The sequence below is a fragment of the Centruroides sculpturatus genome, unplaced genomic scaffold, assembly GCF_000671375.1.
Source record: "Centruroides sculpturatus isolate CEXI.00-Female unplaced genomic scaffold, Cexi_2.0 scaffold665, whole genome shotgun sequence".
Taxonomy (NCBI): Eukaryota; Metazoa; Arthropoda; class Arachnida; order Scorpiones; family Buthidae; genus Centruroides; species Centruroides sculpturatus.
Window position 1 is genome coordinate 37,387 of NW_019385266.1, and position 14,720 is coordinate 52,106.

The 14,720-nt window shown below is 29.8% G+C and overlaps 1 protein-coding gene across 1 annotated transcript in view; it reads left to right on the plus strand.

Annotated features, from left to right (window-relative positions):
- Window positions 1-990: 990 nt before the first annotated feature.
- LOC111636881 overlaps window positions 991-14,720 on the plus strand; it is a 37,955-nt gene continuing 24,225 nt past the window's right edge. Inside the window, exons 1-3 of the mRNA XM_023382274.1 lie at window positions 991-1,179; window positions 1,306-1,559; window positions 1,640-1,823. Of these exons, the coding sequence (XP_023238042.1) occupies window positions 991-1,179; window positions 1,306-1,559; window positions 1,640-1,823 (627 nt within the window). The remainder of the gene's footprint in view (window positions 1,180-1,305; window positions 1,560-1,639; window positions 1,824-14,720) is intronic.

A 14,720-nucleotide genomic window follows, 5' to 3' on the forward strand; every position in this document is an offset into this window, starting at 1 on the left:
TTGTTGTTGTCGAAACTGTGTTGTATTTATGTATTGTATACTGGCATTTAGTTTGTAGTAATGTTTATATGTGTTTTTAACCACGATAAATACTGTATAACGTCTAAATACTCTTTTAATTTCCTGCTGCATATCTTGAAAATTTATAGACAATTCTCATTTATTTATTACTTAATCGTTCCACTGCTTGTTAATTGAAGTTTCTGGTAAAGAGTTTTAAGAAACACTAATAGAACATTCTATATAAACTGTATATAATATTTTTACAGAATAATATAAAAAGGTAATTATTAATACGTAGTAACATAAACATTATAACTGCAAAATCTCAATAGAGATTAAATATATTTCAGATAAAATATTCACAAAATTTATTTATTGAGTTTCAGATCGATTAAATAAAAAAAAATAGTATCAGTCTTTACTATCTTACAATATTAATGTATATTTTAAAAGACATTTATTATGACTATAGCTTTTATAATTATTTTTTTTTATTCAGGAAGCAGATGTGGCTTTTGTACCTGTAGGCATCAACTACGAACGCTTCTCTGCAATGGAGTTCACGTCAGTTTTTACTTTTTACCCTGTAGTTTTTCTTATTAAAGCTCCAGATAAGATTTTTGATTGGAATTCTATTACGAAGCCTTTCACCTTAAAGGTAAGTAACAATAACAAGTGTTAAACTATAACTAAAACTCAAACATAAAGTTTTATTTCATGTAATCAGGTTTGGATAGCTATATTTTCTATTGTATTGATATTTGGACTAACGCTATATAAAGTGCTAGAGAAGGACTTTATCGCTGCAAGAACAGGGAAACGATGGACTCTATGTACAGTTTTTTGGAATTTAGTTTGTACATTTCTTGGCAAAGGTAAATACATTAATTATGACATAACACAAATTTTAAGTTTAATATAGAAAAATACTATTCAATTTATTTAGGACTGAATCTAGACAAAGTGAAAAGGTTTGCATCTAGATTCATGATAGGAATTTGGTGGTTATCGATTCTTGTTTTGATATCCGGTTACAGTGGGGCGTTAATGTCTTTTATGACATGTCCTTTAACTGAGTCTGTTCCAAGAGATTTTCAGGAACTTGCTGTTTTTGTCCGCAACGGAGAGTTCTCATGCGGAACATACAAAGGATTTTTTGTGTGGAAAGACATCATGGTAAGTGTTTTAAATTTAAAAATTTATAATATTTATATGGAAGGATATCTTCTTAAGTGCTTTATAATTTCAGGATGTGTTCATTATAACGATTGTGTTTTTTATTAATATAATTATTAATTCTAGGAATCGAAGTCAGAAAATATTAAAATTATAAGTGAAAACATTCTCTCGAATAATAACTTCATGTCTACAACAGAAGGCATTAAAAAAGCGCAGAATGAACGATTTGCATACATAATGACTAAACTTGTGTTAAATCTGTACATCAGTAAAGTAGAAAGGCATAAATATGTGATGTCAAAAGATTTTTTTCGTTCATATATGATCGCTTTTGCAATCAGAAAGAATTTTCCATTTAAGAAGGAGTTATCTAACACGTAAATAATTTATATACTCATTTATACTGCATACCGCAATTAAAATTTATTTTTATATATTCAAAACGATCTTATTTTAGAATAACTCACATGTTTGAAGCTGGAATATTTGAGATATTGTATCCTCAGAAAGTTGAAGAATTCCAAAAAGCATCAGAATTCCAACCGTTGTCAATAGAAGATATTAAAAGTCCTTTGTTACTTATGGGCATTGGATATCTAGTGTCTTTAATCTGCTTAATCATTGAAATAATATTAACTAAAGTGATTAAAATTCTTACTCGTAATCGACTTTATTAATGCAAAATTATAGAATATAAATATTATAATAATTTTACTAATCACTTTAACACAGAAAAGATAAAACTATATACTTTTTTTATTCTATCTTTTAATTACATTCAATAAAATAAACAATTGTTAATTAATTAAGGAATTGAACGTTCTTAATTTTATTCTAGACACCGCAAAATTGTATTTCGCATTATGTAAGAAAAATTCGGATTTATTATTATATAGATACTAACTAATTCTTAATATTGTAATTAATCAAAACAATAATTATATATAATAATCAACTTTAGAATATCTAACTTTATAATGTATCTTATTGTGCAAATTCAATATATGTAAAAATATCGCGAAAATTTTATAGAAATACTTTCATTGCATGAGAATTTTTCACGAAATCAATATAGATTTAGAAATATCTCTTGTTCGATAAAGCACTTTATTTGAAATATTTATAAACTTCACCTACCTTAAATAACAACTATCTTTCGTATGTAAAATTAACCATTTGTTAATTACAATAACCATAAATCAACGTATATTCAAAATATTCAAACATACTTTCGTTCGTTGTAAAATACAATTTTGTAATTATGTGCACTTTACAAAAAGTATGAAATAAACCAAAATTAATTATACAGCTCACTTTAGAATTCATTATTTGTAATCATATGATTATCATTTAATTACTTCGTACTATATTATATTACTTCGTAATAATAGAAATGAAAAAACACTCGCTAATTCGCTCTCTGTTAAAAATAAATTATCGTAATTATAAGCCGATAATTACGATATAAAGCAAATTTCACGCCAGTTTAAATTTCAGTTGATTATGTGAATTCAACTCAAAATTTTTCAATAGTAAGAGATTAGATTAAATTATTCAAATAGTCATAGCGAATCACAAGTACTTGTGCCGACAAGGATTCCTCTTGATAGGACTGTATTTAAATGTCAGACACTTCAATTTACCCGAAAATGTTCACACCACTGACAAATGTTTTCACACTCTGCCAAGTGTAAAACAGACAAATAAAATTTTCGGACACTGGCGGGCAATTTGAAATTGATAAGCATGCCTTTAATAAAACTTCATAGTTAATTGTTAAGAAGCTTATACCAAACAGATAATCATTTTAATATATAACCGTAAACAAGCATTTTTGTAAAATAGTTTTTACGTTTACTTTTCTTCATCTTTATTTACTCCCGATACCGCAAGAGCATAATCGATTTAAATACAAAGATATGTCAAAGCACAGGTAAATACATACATAATAACAGACAGATAACGTACAAACAGTATGACAATGGAGAAGTATGAACAGATGTTAAGATGACCAACACAAATCAACCGATATTATACAAAACTTGAGAGTAAAATAACATGTACAGCAAATTAAAATAGACAATACTAATAGTAATAATGAATATTACACAGATACTCTCTCATACATGAATCGACAAAACTTTGTTTTTAAAAAAGTATGATGTACTGTACAAAGGTAATCACTAATAAAAATTTAAGGTTCAGAAAATATACCATAAATTAATTTAATTTAAAAAATTATTAAAATGCAGCCTGGCATTGTAACGATGTCACAATGAATAATTTCTCATCTCACTTTAAATTTTTCTCAATAGACTAAAAAATGTTTACATGACAGAACATTTAAAATACTGCGTGAACATTGTGACCAAATGTGTTATTCACAATTTTTCATAAAAAATTATTCAAAATAGATACCTATTGTGAACAAGGGGATGGCGAGACATTATTGTCTCCAATTCAAACGAAGCTGCGTGAGCTGATAGCCCTAATCGCAAACATCTCGTTGTCAAATAATAGGACCGACTTCTTAAGTGTTTCCAAAAATTCAGCTTTTCTATATTTAGTGTTTAGCTTACTATAGACAAATAGTAAGCTTCAATAATTTCGACAAATAACTAAATACTATAGACCTTTGAAATTTTTTAAGTCTTTAGGCGAATAAGCCGCTAATCACTAATGTAAGTTTAAAATTTTGGTTTGGTTTGATTAATTTTTCGGTAATTTCATTATTTTACTGCATTTATTATTAATACAGTAGCATTTCGTTTTGTTGTGGATTAGAACATATTGGGGTATTTTGTTCCCGATAATTCTAAAAGTACTCGAATTAATAAATTAAAAAATAACTGCAACAAAATAAGGTATTTTATTTTTATGATTATTCTTGAAACTACTACAGCAGATGCAACAATAAATTCGTAAAAACTAAATATGCAAAACTGGCAGACGAATCAATTACCGGTAATGTCTTATTTTGATGTGTAAAGTTTTTTTTTTTTTTAACTACTGTCTTATCATTTACAAGTTTCTCTGAATTCGAAATTTTACACATATATGTGAATCGACACAATACCTTCAATTCATATAAAAGGGTGAAATTTTAGTGTAATGTGTAAGAAAACAATTTCTTTATTTTTCAAAGAAAAGTTGTAATATTATAATATAGCAGTATCTATATTTTTTACAGTATTTTTACTCTGTAGTTTTATAAGTTTAATGTTTTATTATGTGTTCAACATCTGCATTCAAAATTTTCTATTACTGTATTTATAAGTTTTCTTGAAAAATATAAATTTAAAAAATTCTTAATAAGTGGTTGTTTGTTAAATATAGTACTACATATTAAAATCACAATTGAGAATTTTTTGTATCCTAGTATTTATTTTTAAAAGTAATTGTAAAAACAGTAATGCTAAATGGATGTTCGTGGTATCGATGCACACGTAAATGTTAATTAATTAATACGATATAAAAAGGAATGAATTCAGTATTTTATAATTTAGGTTATTTTATATCAGAAAGACTTGTTGATGAAAAAAATAGAAAAGAGATCACATGCCATATATAATTTGTTCAGTAAATGCCCAGAATTTTTCGTACTTTGTTATATCGCTGTATTTCTTTGTCTCCAGACGAGCGCGATATAACGAGGGATTACTGTATTATTATACATTACGGTTAAAACTTATAAAGCAAGAAATTAGACATTTTGACGGTATTTCCTGTTTAGCGAAAACAAGCCTTTGTAAATTTAACTCCTTTATATCATTTTACTTAACTATTATTTTTCAAAATCCTTATATCTATATATTTTACATGGTGTATGTTCACAGCGAATAAGCTTCAGACGTTACTGCACTTGATAAAAAAGAAAGTTATATAAAAATATGGTAGCAAATCAGTGTTTTATTTTTTTAATTGTCACTCAAGGATTCTTTCTATGAGAAACTTCTTTCGCAATGAACAGAGTGAATTGTAAGAAATTCTTTTTTGTCTTAATCCTGAAGTTCCTAATTAAAATTACAAAATACTTAAATTGTCAAGAGAAGAGCACTTTGCCAGTTTTTGATGATGTTTTGTTACATTCTTCGAAGTGAATTTATTTTTGTAACTGTCAGAGTAATATTTTTTGTCTTTTTTACTTCCAAATGTATAAACCTGTAAAATACGATAAATGAAAGTATTAAAAACAGTCAAAACATCAATACTATTATATGCTACATTACATATTTGACGTTAAGACAAATATTCATAAAAAATAATTAGGGTAGACAACCATATATCAATGTTGATAATTTTGTTTATATGAATTCCATGTTGTACGAGTCACTTAGATTTTACAAATACGTGTGCCAGGCTGTGAACGGCTCGCGTATTTGTAAAATCTATGTGACTCGTAAATCTTGAAATTCATATAAAACGGAATAATGAACAGTGTTATAAGGGGTTGACTGTAATTCTAGTATATATAATAAAAATATTAGTTGACAAATTATTTAGCAGAAATTGGACAAGGTATATATTGTCAACAATCACTAAAATTTATTAATCAAGCAACTAACACCTTATTCGTTAAACGTTAGTTTTATTAAGAACTAACGTTTTCGATGTACATTATGAATCATCTTCAGGTTGAAACATTCGAATTTAGAATAATAAAAATGAGAACACCAAATTCAAATTTAAAGATAGATAAATACCGACAACGTACCAACTAATTAATATAAAAATTAAACCGTAAAAATACATATAGGTAAAAATAAATAACATACAATTATTAAATATTATTATAAGCCACTATCCGTTAACCAATAATAATCATTAAGGTTCCCATACCGCGATTGCGAACATGCCGCAATTCAAGAGCTACTTGTGTGAGAATACGGACGAGGGTCCATGCCCTCTAATCGTCAGATCAGTTAGACCTGCTCACTTTGTCACTGGATGGCCTAATTTTTCTCAGAACCCGAGTGGTAAGATTCTGTGTGGGTTGTGCATAAGTAATGATTAATGAGACTAGGGAACTCCTCTTTATATTGCAATCGACAATTTAATAAGAATTAACAATAACAAAAGTAAATAATAAACATACAGATGAGTAATATGAAAAATACATGACTTATATCCTATCGCGAGACTAGGATCTAATTTTTCTACTGAGAGAGAAAGTTTTACAATAATCATATTACCTCGTTGTTCATGTTGGATGTCTTCCTTTATAGTGAAGTCGGGAGGCCTGGATAAGCTGGCAGAGGAGGAGTACTCCTTATGGAAATTCTGAACGAACTCCTCGAGAGTCCGCTAATCAGCCCTTTTATCCCCAATTATTTCATAATATTTTTCTTAGAAATCGGTTATGACATTTCAGCAGGTGGCGTGCAAAATTCCAAGATACGAGGCGTGGAGGAAGAAAGCAAAACATCCTCAGTTCTTGAAAACGTGCTACGTGACAGAGCAGTTTTACAGGATGTAAAAGTTTATAACCTTATTAGGTTATGTTTTATTAATTATTCCAAATTTTATCATTTTTTTATATAGTTGAGTAAAATTCAAATATATTAGTTATTACGTTAAAATTATATTAATTATCTCAAGAACACTGTCAGATTGTCACACTTGTGAGTTCTTTAAGTTTTTTAACGGCGTACTTTCATGCTGAGGGTAGGCCCTCTGCATCTCTGGTGTTTATGTATTTTTCGTCTACCTTGCTCTTGTATATTTGCACTTTTCGGCGATTTTTGCTAAAGTTGGAAAGTGTATTTGTCTGACGATTTCCGCGTCCTCTCACCTAACTACGGATTTTTGGACCTGAGCCATCTGGGCCAGTACCGTCGCGTTAGATCTTTTTCTAATATCATAATTATGCTCTCTGATCCTTACTCCTTGGTTTCTCGTTGTAACTCCAAGGTACTCCTTTTTTATTCCTAACTGCTGCTTCTCCTACATGATCCTATAAATTCCTGCTTTATCTTCTTACTTAATATCTCCTTAATCATTTCTTAGAATCTTGTACAGATTTGGAGCTTGCTTTAATATTAACGTTGTAAAATAAACCTGTAAAATACGATAAATGAAAGTATTAAAATTAGTCAAAACATCAATACTATTATATGCTATATTACATCTTTTACGTTTCACTGTTTGCAATCTCCTTCATAACGGTTCTTACATTTTTGTTGAATGTACACTTTGTGTATTTATTAGGTCCTTGCTTAGATGCCCTCGCAGTGCCGTAGCATAGTTGGAGCGGCAGGGCTGCCCGCTCCGGGCAGCACTTTTTAAGAGGCAGCAAAATTACTTTTTAATGGGCTGAAAACTATCACAATAAACAATAATAATATCTTGTAAGAACTTGAACCATTTCATCACATATTTTCGTCGCACCTACGATTCGGACCAATTGAAATGAGCACGGAATAGTGTTACCATCTGAACAGTTTGGGATTTCATGCACAGCCTCTCAACCTGTTTTTTTTTCCATGTACGAACCATTTCTATTCATATACAGTAGACCCCCCTATAACGCTTAGATACGTTCCACGTTAATCGAATTTTACGTTGTAGGAATGATTAATGATTAATTTTACGTTGTAGGGATGATACATGAGCCAATCGCAGCCCGATAGGTGGGAACTTTACGGATAAGGCTGTTTGAAAAGTTTTCTTCTATAAAATTAACCGATTCTAGACTAATTCCACTCAACATTTCCAAAACACGTATAATTTTTTGGGAATAATCTGCATAAACTATGCTATAAACAAAAAATTATAGGATTACTTACCGAGTGTGTACCGTTCGACTACTCCGTTGCTCAAAGCTTGTTTTCGTCGCGGAACAGCACACGAAACGACGGCCGCGATTTCTTATAACTAATTTTTTACAGAAAAATAACTTGACCTTTGGAGACATCATTAATATAAATAATTTTTATGGCCGTTGAATAAGAAGTGTTTCTTTCACAAGAAATGTATAAAATTAGTGCTGTATTAGACTTACGGTACCTAATTTACATACTGTACAGACGATAATAAACTCAACTTACTAGCCTAAAATCTCCGTAGCGTGTTGCCAGGCGGCAGAAAGCATATATATAATTATAATAAAGTTACAATAAATTAAGTTAATATATAATTATATATACAGTACCTAATTTATATATAATTATTATATAATTATATGTACAGTACCTAATTTATATATAATTTATATATAATACTGTAAAGACGATAGCAAACTCAATTTAGCCGCACCGTAGTGTAGCGCAGCGCGGAGGAAAGTAGTTCGGCTGCTCTTTCACTATTGGTCCAGATTCTATCAATCTTGTCGCGAAACGAGTCGGCGACGACGTTTTAGGAGCTCCTTTAAACGAATGTTGCTGGAAATTTTTCGCTACGTTATAGGAACGCACGTTATAGGGGGGGTCGACTGTTCATTTCCAATGTCCAATACAGCTAAGTCATCTAGGTTACTTGGGTAGTTACTCCTACCCAAGTCTCCTTAATCGCTAACTGTAACTGATTTACAGCCGGCATGCACTGCACATTATACTTCACATTGCAAATTGACATACGCATGCATCAGGAACTTCTGTTCAAACAAACCTCATCTGCCATCCGGGTCAGCGATTTTAAAAAAGTGGCAACACTAGCGCGGAATTTTGCATTACTTATTCTGTGACGAAACTAATTTTAGTGTTTTAAATTGACATACTTAAATAAGGGGAGGGCAAAATTTTCCTTAGCCCCAGGCAGCTGACACCCACGCTACGTCACTCGGCCCTCGTATCACCTATCTTAAATTTTCTAACGATGCCAGCGATTATGTTACTTCTCTAACCCAAGGTTTCTTGCTATCTGCATAATCCTGTTGATTGTTTTGTTTCTGTCCATAACGTTGTCACAATATAGAAAAGCCCTTCTGATTAAAACATGAAAAGCTGCTAATTTATAACGAAATGGATCATTGGACTGTGCAGGAATGTAGAGTGGGCTATGTGTTGGTTTGGTATACACATTTGTAGATAAATTCCTTTTCTTAAAAATGATATTGATATCCAAGAAATGTATTACTACAAAACTTTTCTTCTGTAGCTTCAGGTTTAGGCCGTCTTTGCTATCGTTAGTCCTTTCTATAAAATTACTGATTCCTCAATTACTTTTCCATAGTATAAAAACATTGTCCACGTACACATATAACAACGTATAAATATCCTACAACAGTTTAACCACTGTTGTAGGATATTTTGCAACCAGAATACTGCTATTTCCTTCCTACTGGATAGTAAATAAAGAGTTGCAAGACATAGCTCTGATGGATGAGGAAGTGAGAACAGGATTAGATTACGAGAGTTTATACCTTTCCATTAAAATTGAGTCCTGTTTGAAAACGTTAATGAAGTTCTTGAGAACACCCAGAGTTGATACACCACAGAAACGAAGTTTTAGAGATGGCTAACCTTGTATGCTGTAAATCTTTCGTTGGCTTTGAAGGCCAAACATACAAGCAAAATAGGGGAGTTCCTATGGGAAGCCCAATATCGGATCTTATATGCGAAATGCTTGTTAGAAAAATAAAGAAAAATTTTGTGCAAAGCTTCAGAAATGATATTGTTTACTTCAAGAAATATGTGGACGATATCTTCATACTATGAAAAAGTAATCGAGGAATCAGTAATTTTATAGAAAGGACGAACGATAATGAAGACGGCTTAAACCTGAAGCTAGAGCAGAAAAGTAGTAAACAAAAAAAAAATGCAAAAATTCAAGACTACAGAGCAATAACCCTTCAAAACCTAGATTATAAGATATACAGTATAATTATTGCAGACAGACTGAACAAAATGTTTCAAAATCATATAGGAAGCACACAAAGTGCGGGTATTAAAAAAAAGACCATTCAAAATAATATTATGTTTACTCGGGCAAGACGAGCACTCGCATAGTTCTTCTGCTGACTTTACTCGGGCAACAATAGAAAATCCCTCGTAAACGTTATATGCACGATATTACTCAGAATAAGCTTATTTTGTGTTTTATTAGATTTTTTCTATGACTTCAGCAAATTTTAAAATTATATATTTAATACAAGAGTTGATTGTTTACAATTTTTTTGGTCCCTCTTTATAGAAACATTACAAATGACCGATATTCTAGTGATATACTTGTGTGCTTACGGTAAATGATGAACATCTGTGTAGAAACCCATTTTCGTCTTATTTGGAAATAGCCTGCCAACATCAACAAACAGCTGTTCTCAAAGACATCTAGCTATGTACACCGAACAGCAGCACGTGTCACATGATCCCGTTAGATTTTTTGTGATTTGAAAGATAAATCGTTTCTGAATGACACATAATAAAGGAAATAAAGGTTTATGCTAAAATGTTTATAAAATGTATTTTATAAACTGGTGTGTTATAAGTTTTTTAATTTTCTGTGGGAGTTTTTCCTGTAAAGCACAAAAAACAATGTTAGGTTGATAAGGTTAAATTTAGCATATAAGTAAAAACAAAAAATTAACGAAAAAATTATTAGAAAATAACGAAATACATTTGAGTATTTACACTAACTAGTTCAGAAGTGTAGAAAACCTACTCCACTTCATGCATTGTTGGGAACAACCTGCAAAAGTTTACAATCAGCTGTTCTCAAGGTCATCCATTTGTGTATCTGTACTGAAGCCTGTATGAAGTGTCTCTGCCGGTTTTGTGTTACATAAAATATAATAAATTTCTAAATACAGTAATACATAATAAAATAAAGTTTTATACTAAAATTTCTTACAAATTTTTTGTATAAAATGGTGTATTATAAATTATTTTGATTTTTTGTGAAAATTTATTGTTGAGCTTTTTATGTCAACATATAAAAAAGCTAGAAACTTTATAGAATAAGTATTATTGTGAGATAAGACATTTTTTTGTATTTGTGTAAAAATATACATATAGAAGCTTTTATAATATAAGTTTTTTCGAACACCTGCTTGCAATTATGAAGTCCTAGAGGAAAACATAAAATAACACGGTTGTCTAGCGTAATTTTTTCTTATCTTTCTATATCGATTCGTTCTGTACAGATTGTTGAATATTTTGTTGCAGTTAGTATTTTTTTTATTTTATTTTCATCTAAACACATTTGATTTAATTTTATGTATAAAACACAAATTTACAATAATATTTACATGTTTTATTTTCGAAAAAACATAGAATAAAAATAAATCAATAGGTTTTATTTGCAAATTTTATAATGTAAAGTAATTTGTTGTCTTCTGTACTAAACGAACTTCGCCCTTTTATAGCCTCAGGGAGTAAAATGTCTTCGTTTACAATATACTATTTCTCTCTTCATAACAAACTCCAGGGGATAGTTGGGTCAAGCAATGTAGGACATATAAAACTTTTTTCTGATAATAAGCTAATGAAAAATATTCATATACAGAATTTTTATAAAAACTCTGCATTCTTCTCTCAAAAACACGATGTTTTGCAGGAAAATCACTTTTACAGATGCAAGTATTGTTTCAAATGTGGTATCTCCTTTAAATTCGCGCTACATTCATTCTGTTTTTTGTTTTCTAGCAAAGTCATATTACAGGTTACCGTAGTTTTGTATTTTGTTTATCACGAATTTAAAATTATAATAAAATTTGAAGTTTCGAAACAAAACAGAAAATAATATATTTATTTATATAAATTCACTAAAAATATTGTAGATTTATTAGTCACCTACATCTTTTGTTCGAAAACAAAACAAACCACAGCCTTTTAGCTACAGCAAGTAAGAAGATATTGCCATTATTTACACTACTTCTCTAATTACTCTCCTAGGAGGGGAGTGGATGAGTCATCTGAGGGTCAAAGTCAACACAAGTTTTCTTAGGGATAATATATATGAAACATAATTTTTATATCATTTCGACGATTATTACGATAATCGACTATACTATGCATTTTGCATGCGATTTTTTACATATTTTCTTATATTATGTAACAGCAAAAGAGAAGGTTCACTTTCCCAAATAGTTTATAACTTCACAGTATTTAGGTGAGTAAACGCTATTTACTCACCTAAATACTGTCTAAGAACAATAAATTAAGTAATTACAGCTAAAAACGATAAAAACAAGCAATTTACAGCGATTGTTTACATATTTCAAAGATTGTAGCCTGAGGAGGATGGCACTCAGCGGAAATTTGATCTACACCCTTTTTACAGGTGTCTGATTCGTTGATCTAATATTAACATAGACAGAAAGTAACCAACTACAGTGTAAAAAAGTTGACCATTAATTTTATCAGCCAGTAATCTGTCTCTTCATTTCTAATTACTTTACACTGGGAGGGGTCAATATTTTGCGACATATTTATGGCCCGGAGGTGATGACAAAACATTTATTGGTTGAGACAGTCGAAAGACATACAAAAAAACAAATCAAAGCTTAGATCATTACAGACTTGATTAAAGTTTGTACAAAACACCTCTTACCCATTTTATATCCATGGAACACTCTTTAGTTTATTTGATAAAACAAAGCTTTGTTCACATGCCTGTTGAGTTGTAATTGGTATATTATAGCAAATTGACTATCTTTTAAGAAGTAAGCATTGACTCGGGATTGTAAAGTGGGAACTTTTATGCAAAAAGCTATGCTTTTTGGGAGATAGTTTGTCAGCTATAAACATACACAAAACAATCATAAATCATTATCTTTATCTGAGTTTAGTAAATTTATACGTATATTAATACTGTTTTACATTTATAAACGTTTATACAGAATCATCCAGCTATATGTCTTGCTAAAAAACACAGTACTTCTGGATTAATGTGGTACTGTCGTAATATGTAAAAAATAATACATATAGCCTATAATCATTTATATAATAAAGTAATAATCGCTTATTATAGTGCTCTATTATTATAACAGTATAAATAACATAAACAAAATCAAATACACATACACTGTCTGTGCACAAACGTGTGTTGACCTAAATATACAAAATTCAACCGCATCCCGCGTTGCAGCTATAGGCCGTATTATATCTGAATTGACCTCCTTCACCTAAATTTCAAATTTTTATATTATTTTTTTTTCGTATTGTTTTGTCTTTTTTATAATATATTATTGTATATTTACGATTCAATTTATGTATTTTTATATTTTTTTCATTGTATCTTTTAAATATCATTTTAAAATATATTTTATGTTATTAAGGAAGATGAAGCAAAAACTTACAGGATCCCATACGAAAACCAGCAGTTAGGAATAAAACATGAGTACCTTTGATTTACAACGAGAAACCTAGGAGTAAGGATCAGAGAGCATAAATATGATATTAAAAAAAGATCTAACGCAACGGTACTGGCAAAGATGGCTCAGGCCCAAGAATCCGTAGTTAGGTGAGAAAATGTGAAAATCTTCAGACAAGTACACTCCCCAACTTTCGCGAAAACTGCTAAAAATATGGAAATATACAGGAAAAAGCTAGATGAAAAATGCATAAACTCTAGAGATGCGGAGACCCACTCTCAGCATATAAGTACACCGTTAAAGAACTTAAAAAACTCACAAGTAGATCTTGAATTGCAGCATATCTGCAACCGTCTTATGAGAACCTTAATGATTTTCATCGGTAAACGGATAGTGTCTTATAATAATATTTAATAATTGTATGTTATTTATTTTTACCTTTATGTATTTTTACGCTTTAATTTTTATATTAATTAGTTGGTACGTTGTCGGTATTTATCTATCTTTAAATTTAAATTTGGTGTTCTATTCTTTGTTATTCCAAATGCAAATATTTCAACCTGAAGATAATCTATAAAGTAAGTCGAAAACGTTAGTTTTATTAAAAACTAACGTTTTCGGTTTACTCTATAGGCCATCCTCACGCTTAACGAAAAAATTAGAACATTGGCGTTCCATTAAATAGAATACATATGTTCAAATTCAAAAAACTGACAACGAAATAATAAGAATATAATTGAAAAAACAATATATACAAATACAAATACACAATGAAAAACAAAGTCAGATATAGCAATAGGAATAAAATATAAAAATAAATCCACTAATAATACTTTAAATAAACATTGAAATGAATTGTTAAGAAGCAAAATTTCTCGTCATAACTAGTATGTAAAAAACATTTCTATTATTAAATTTTGGACGATGAGAGGTAGAAGGGGTCATTTTTTGTATGTTGAGTGGGGTAGGACTTAATGAAGATTTTTCTCGTTGTTGTCATTTGCAATATTTTAAAATACTCATCTCCACTCTGAAAATTTTACGTTTCTTGCTTTTTTATGATGGCGCCACATACAATTTTGTAATGTGAAATAGTTAATAGTATTTTCATTTAAATTTAAATGTTTTTAAAAATTTATCATTTTACCATAAATCAATAAATTACTTCATCTTTTAAGCTTTAAATTTTAAAATTAAATCGTATACGGTAGTATAACTAAAAATCATTGGACTTTATAATTTTCCTCTTCGAAAAAGGCAGAAGTTATTTTCATTTTACGGCGCCCAA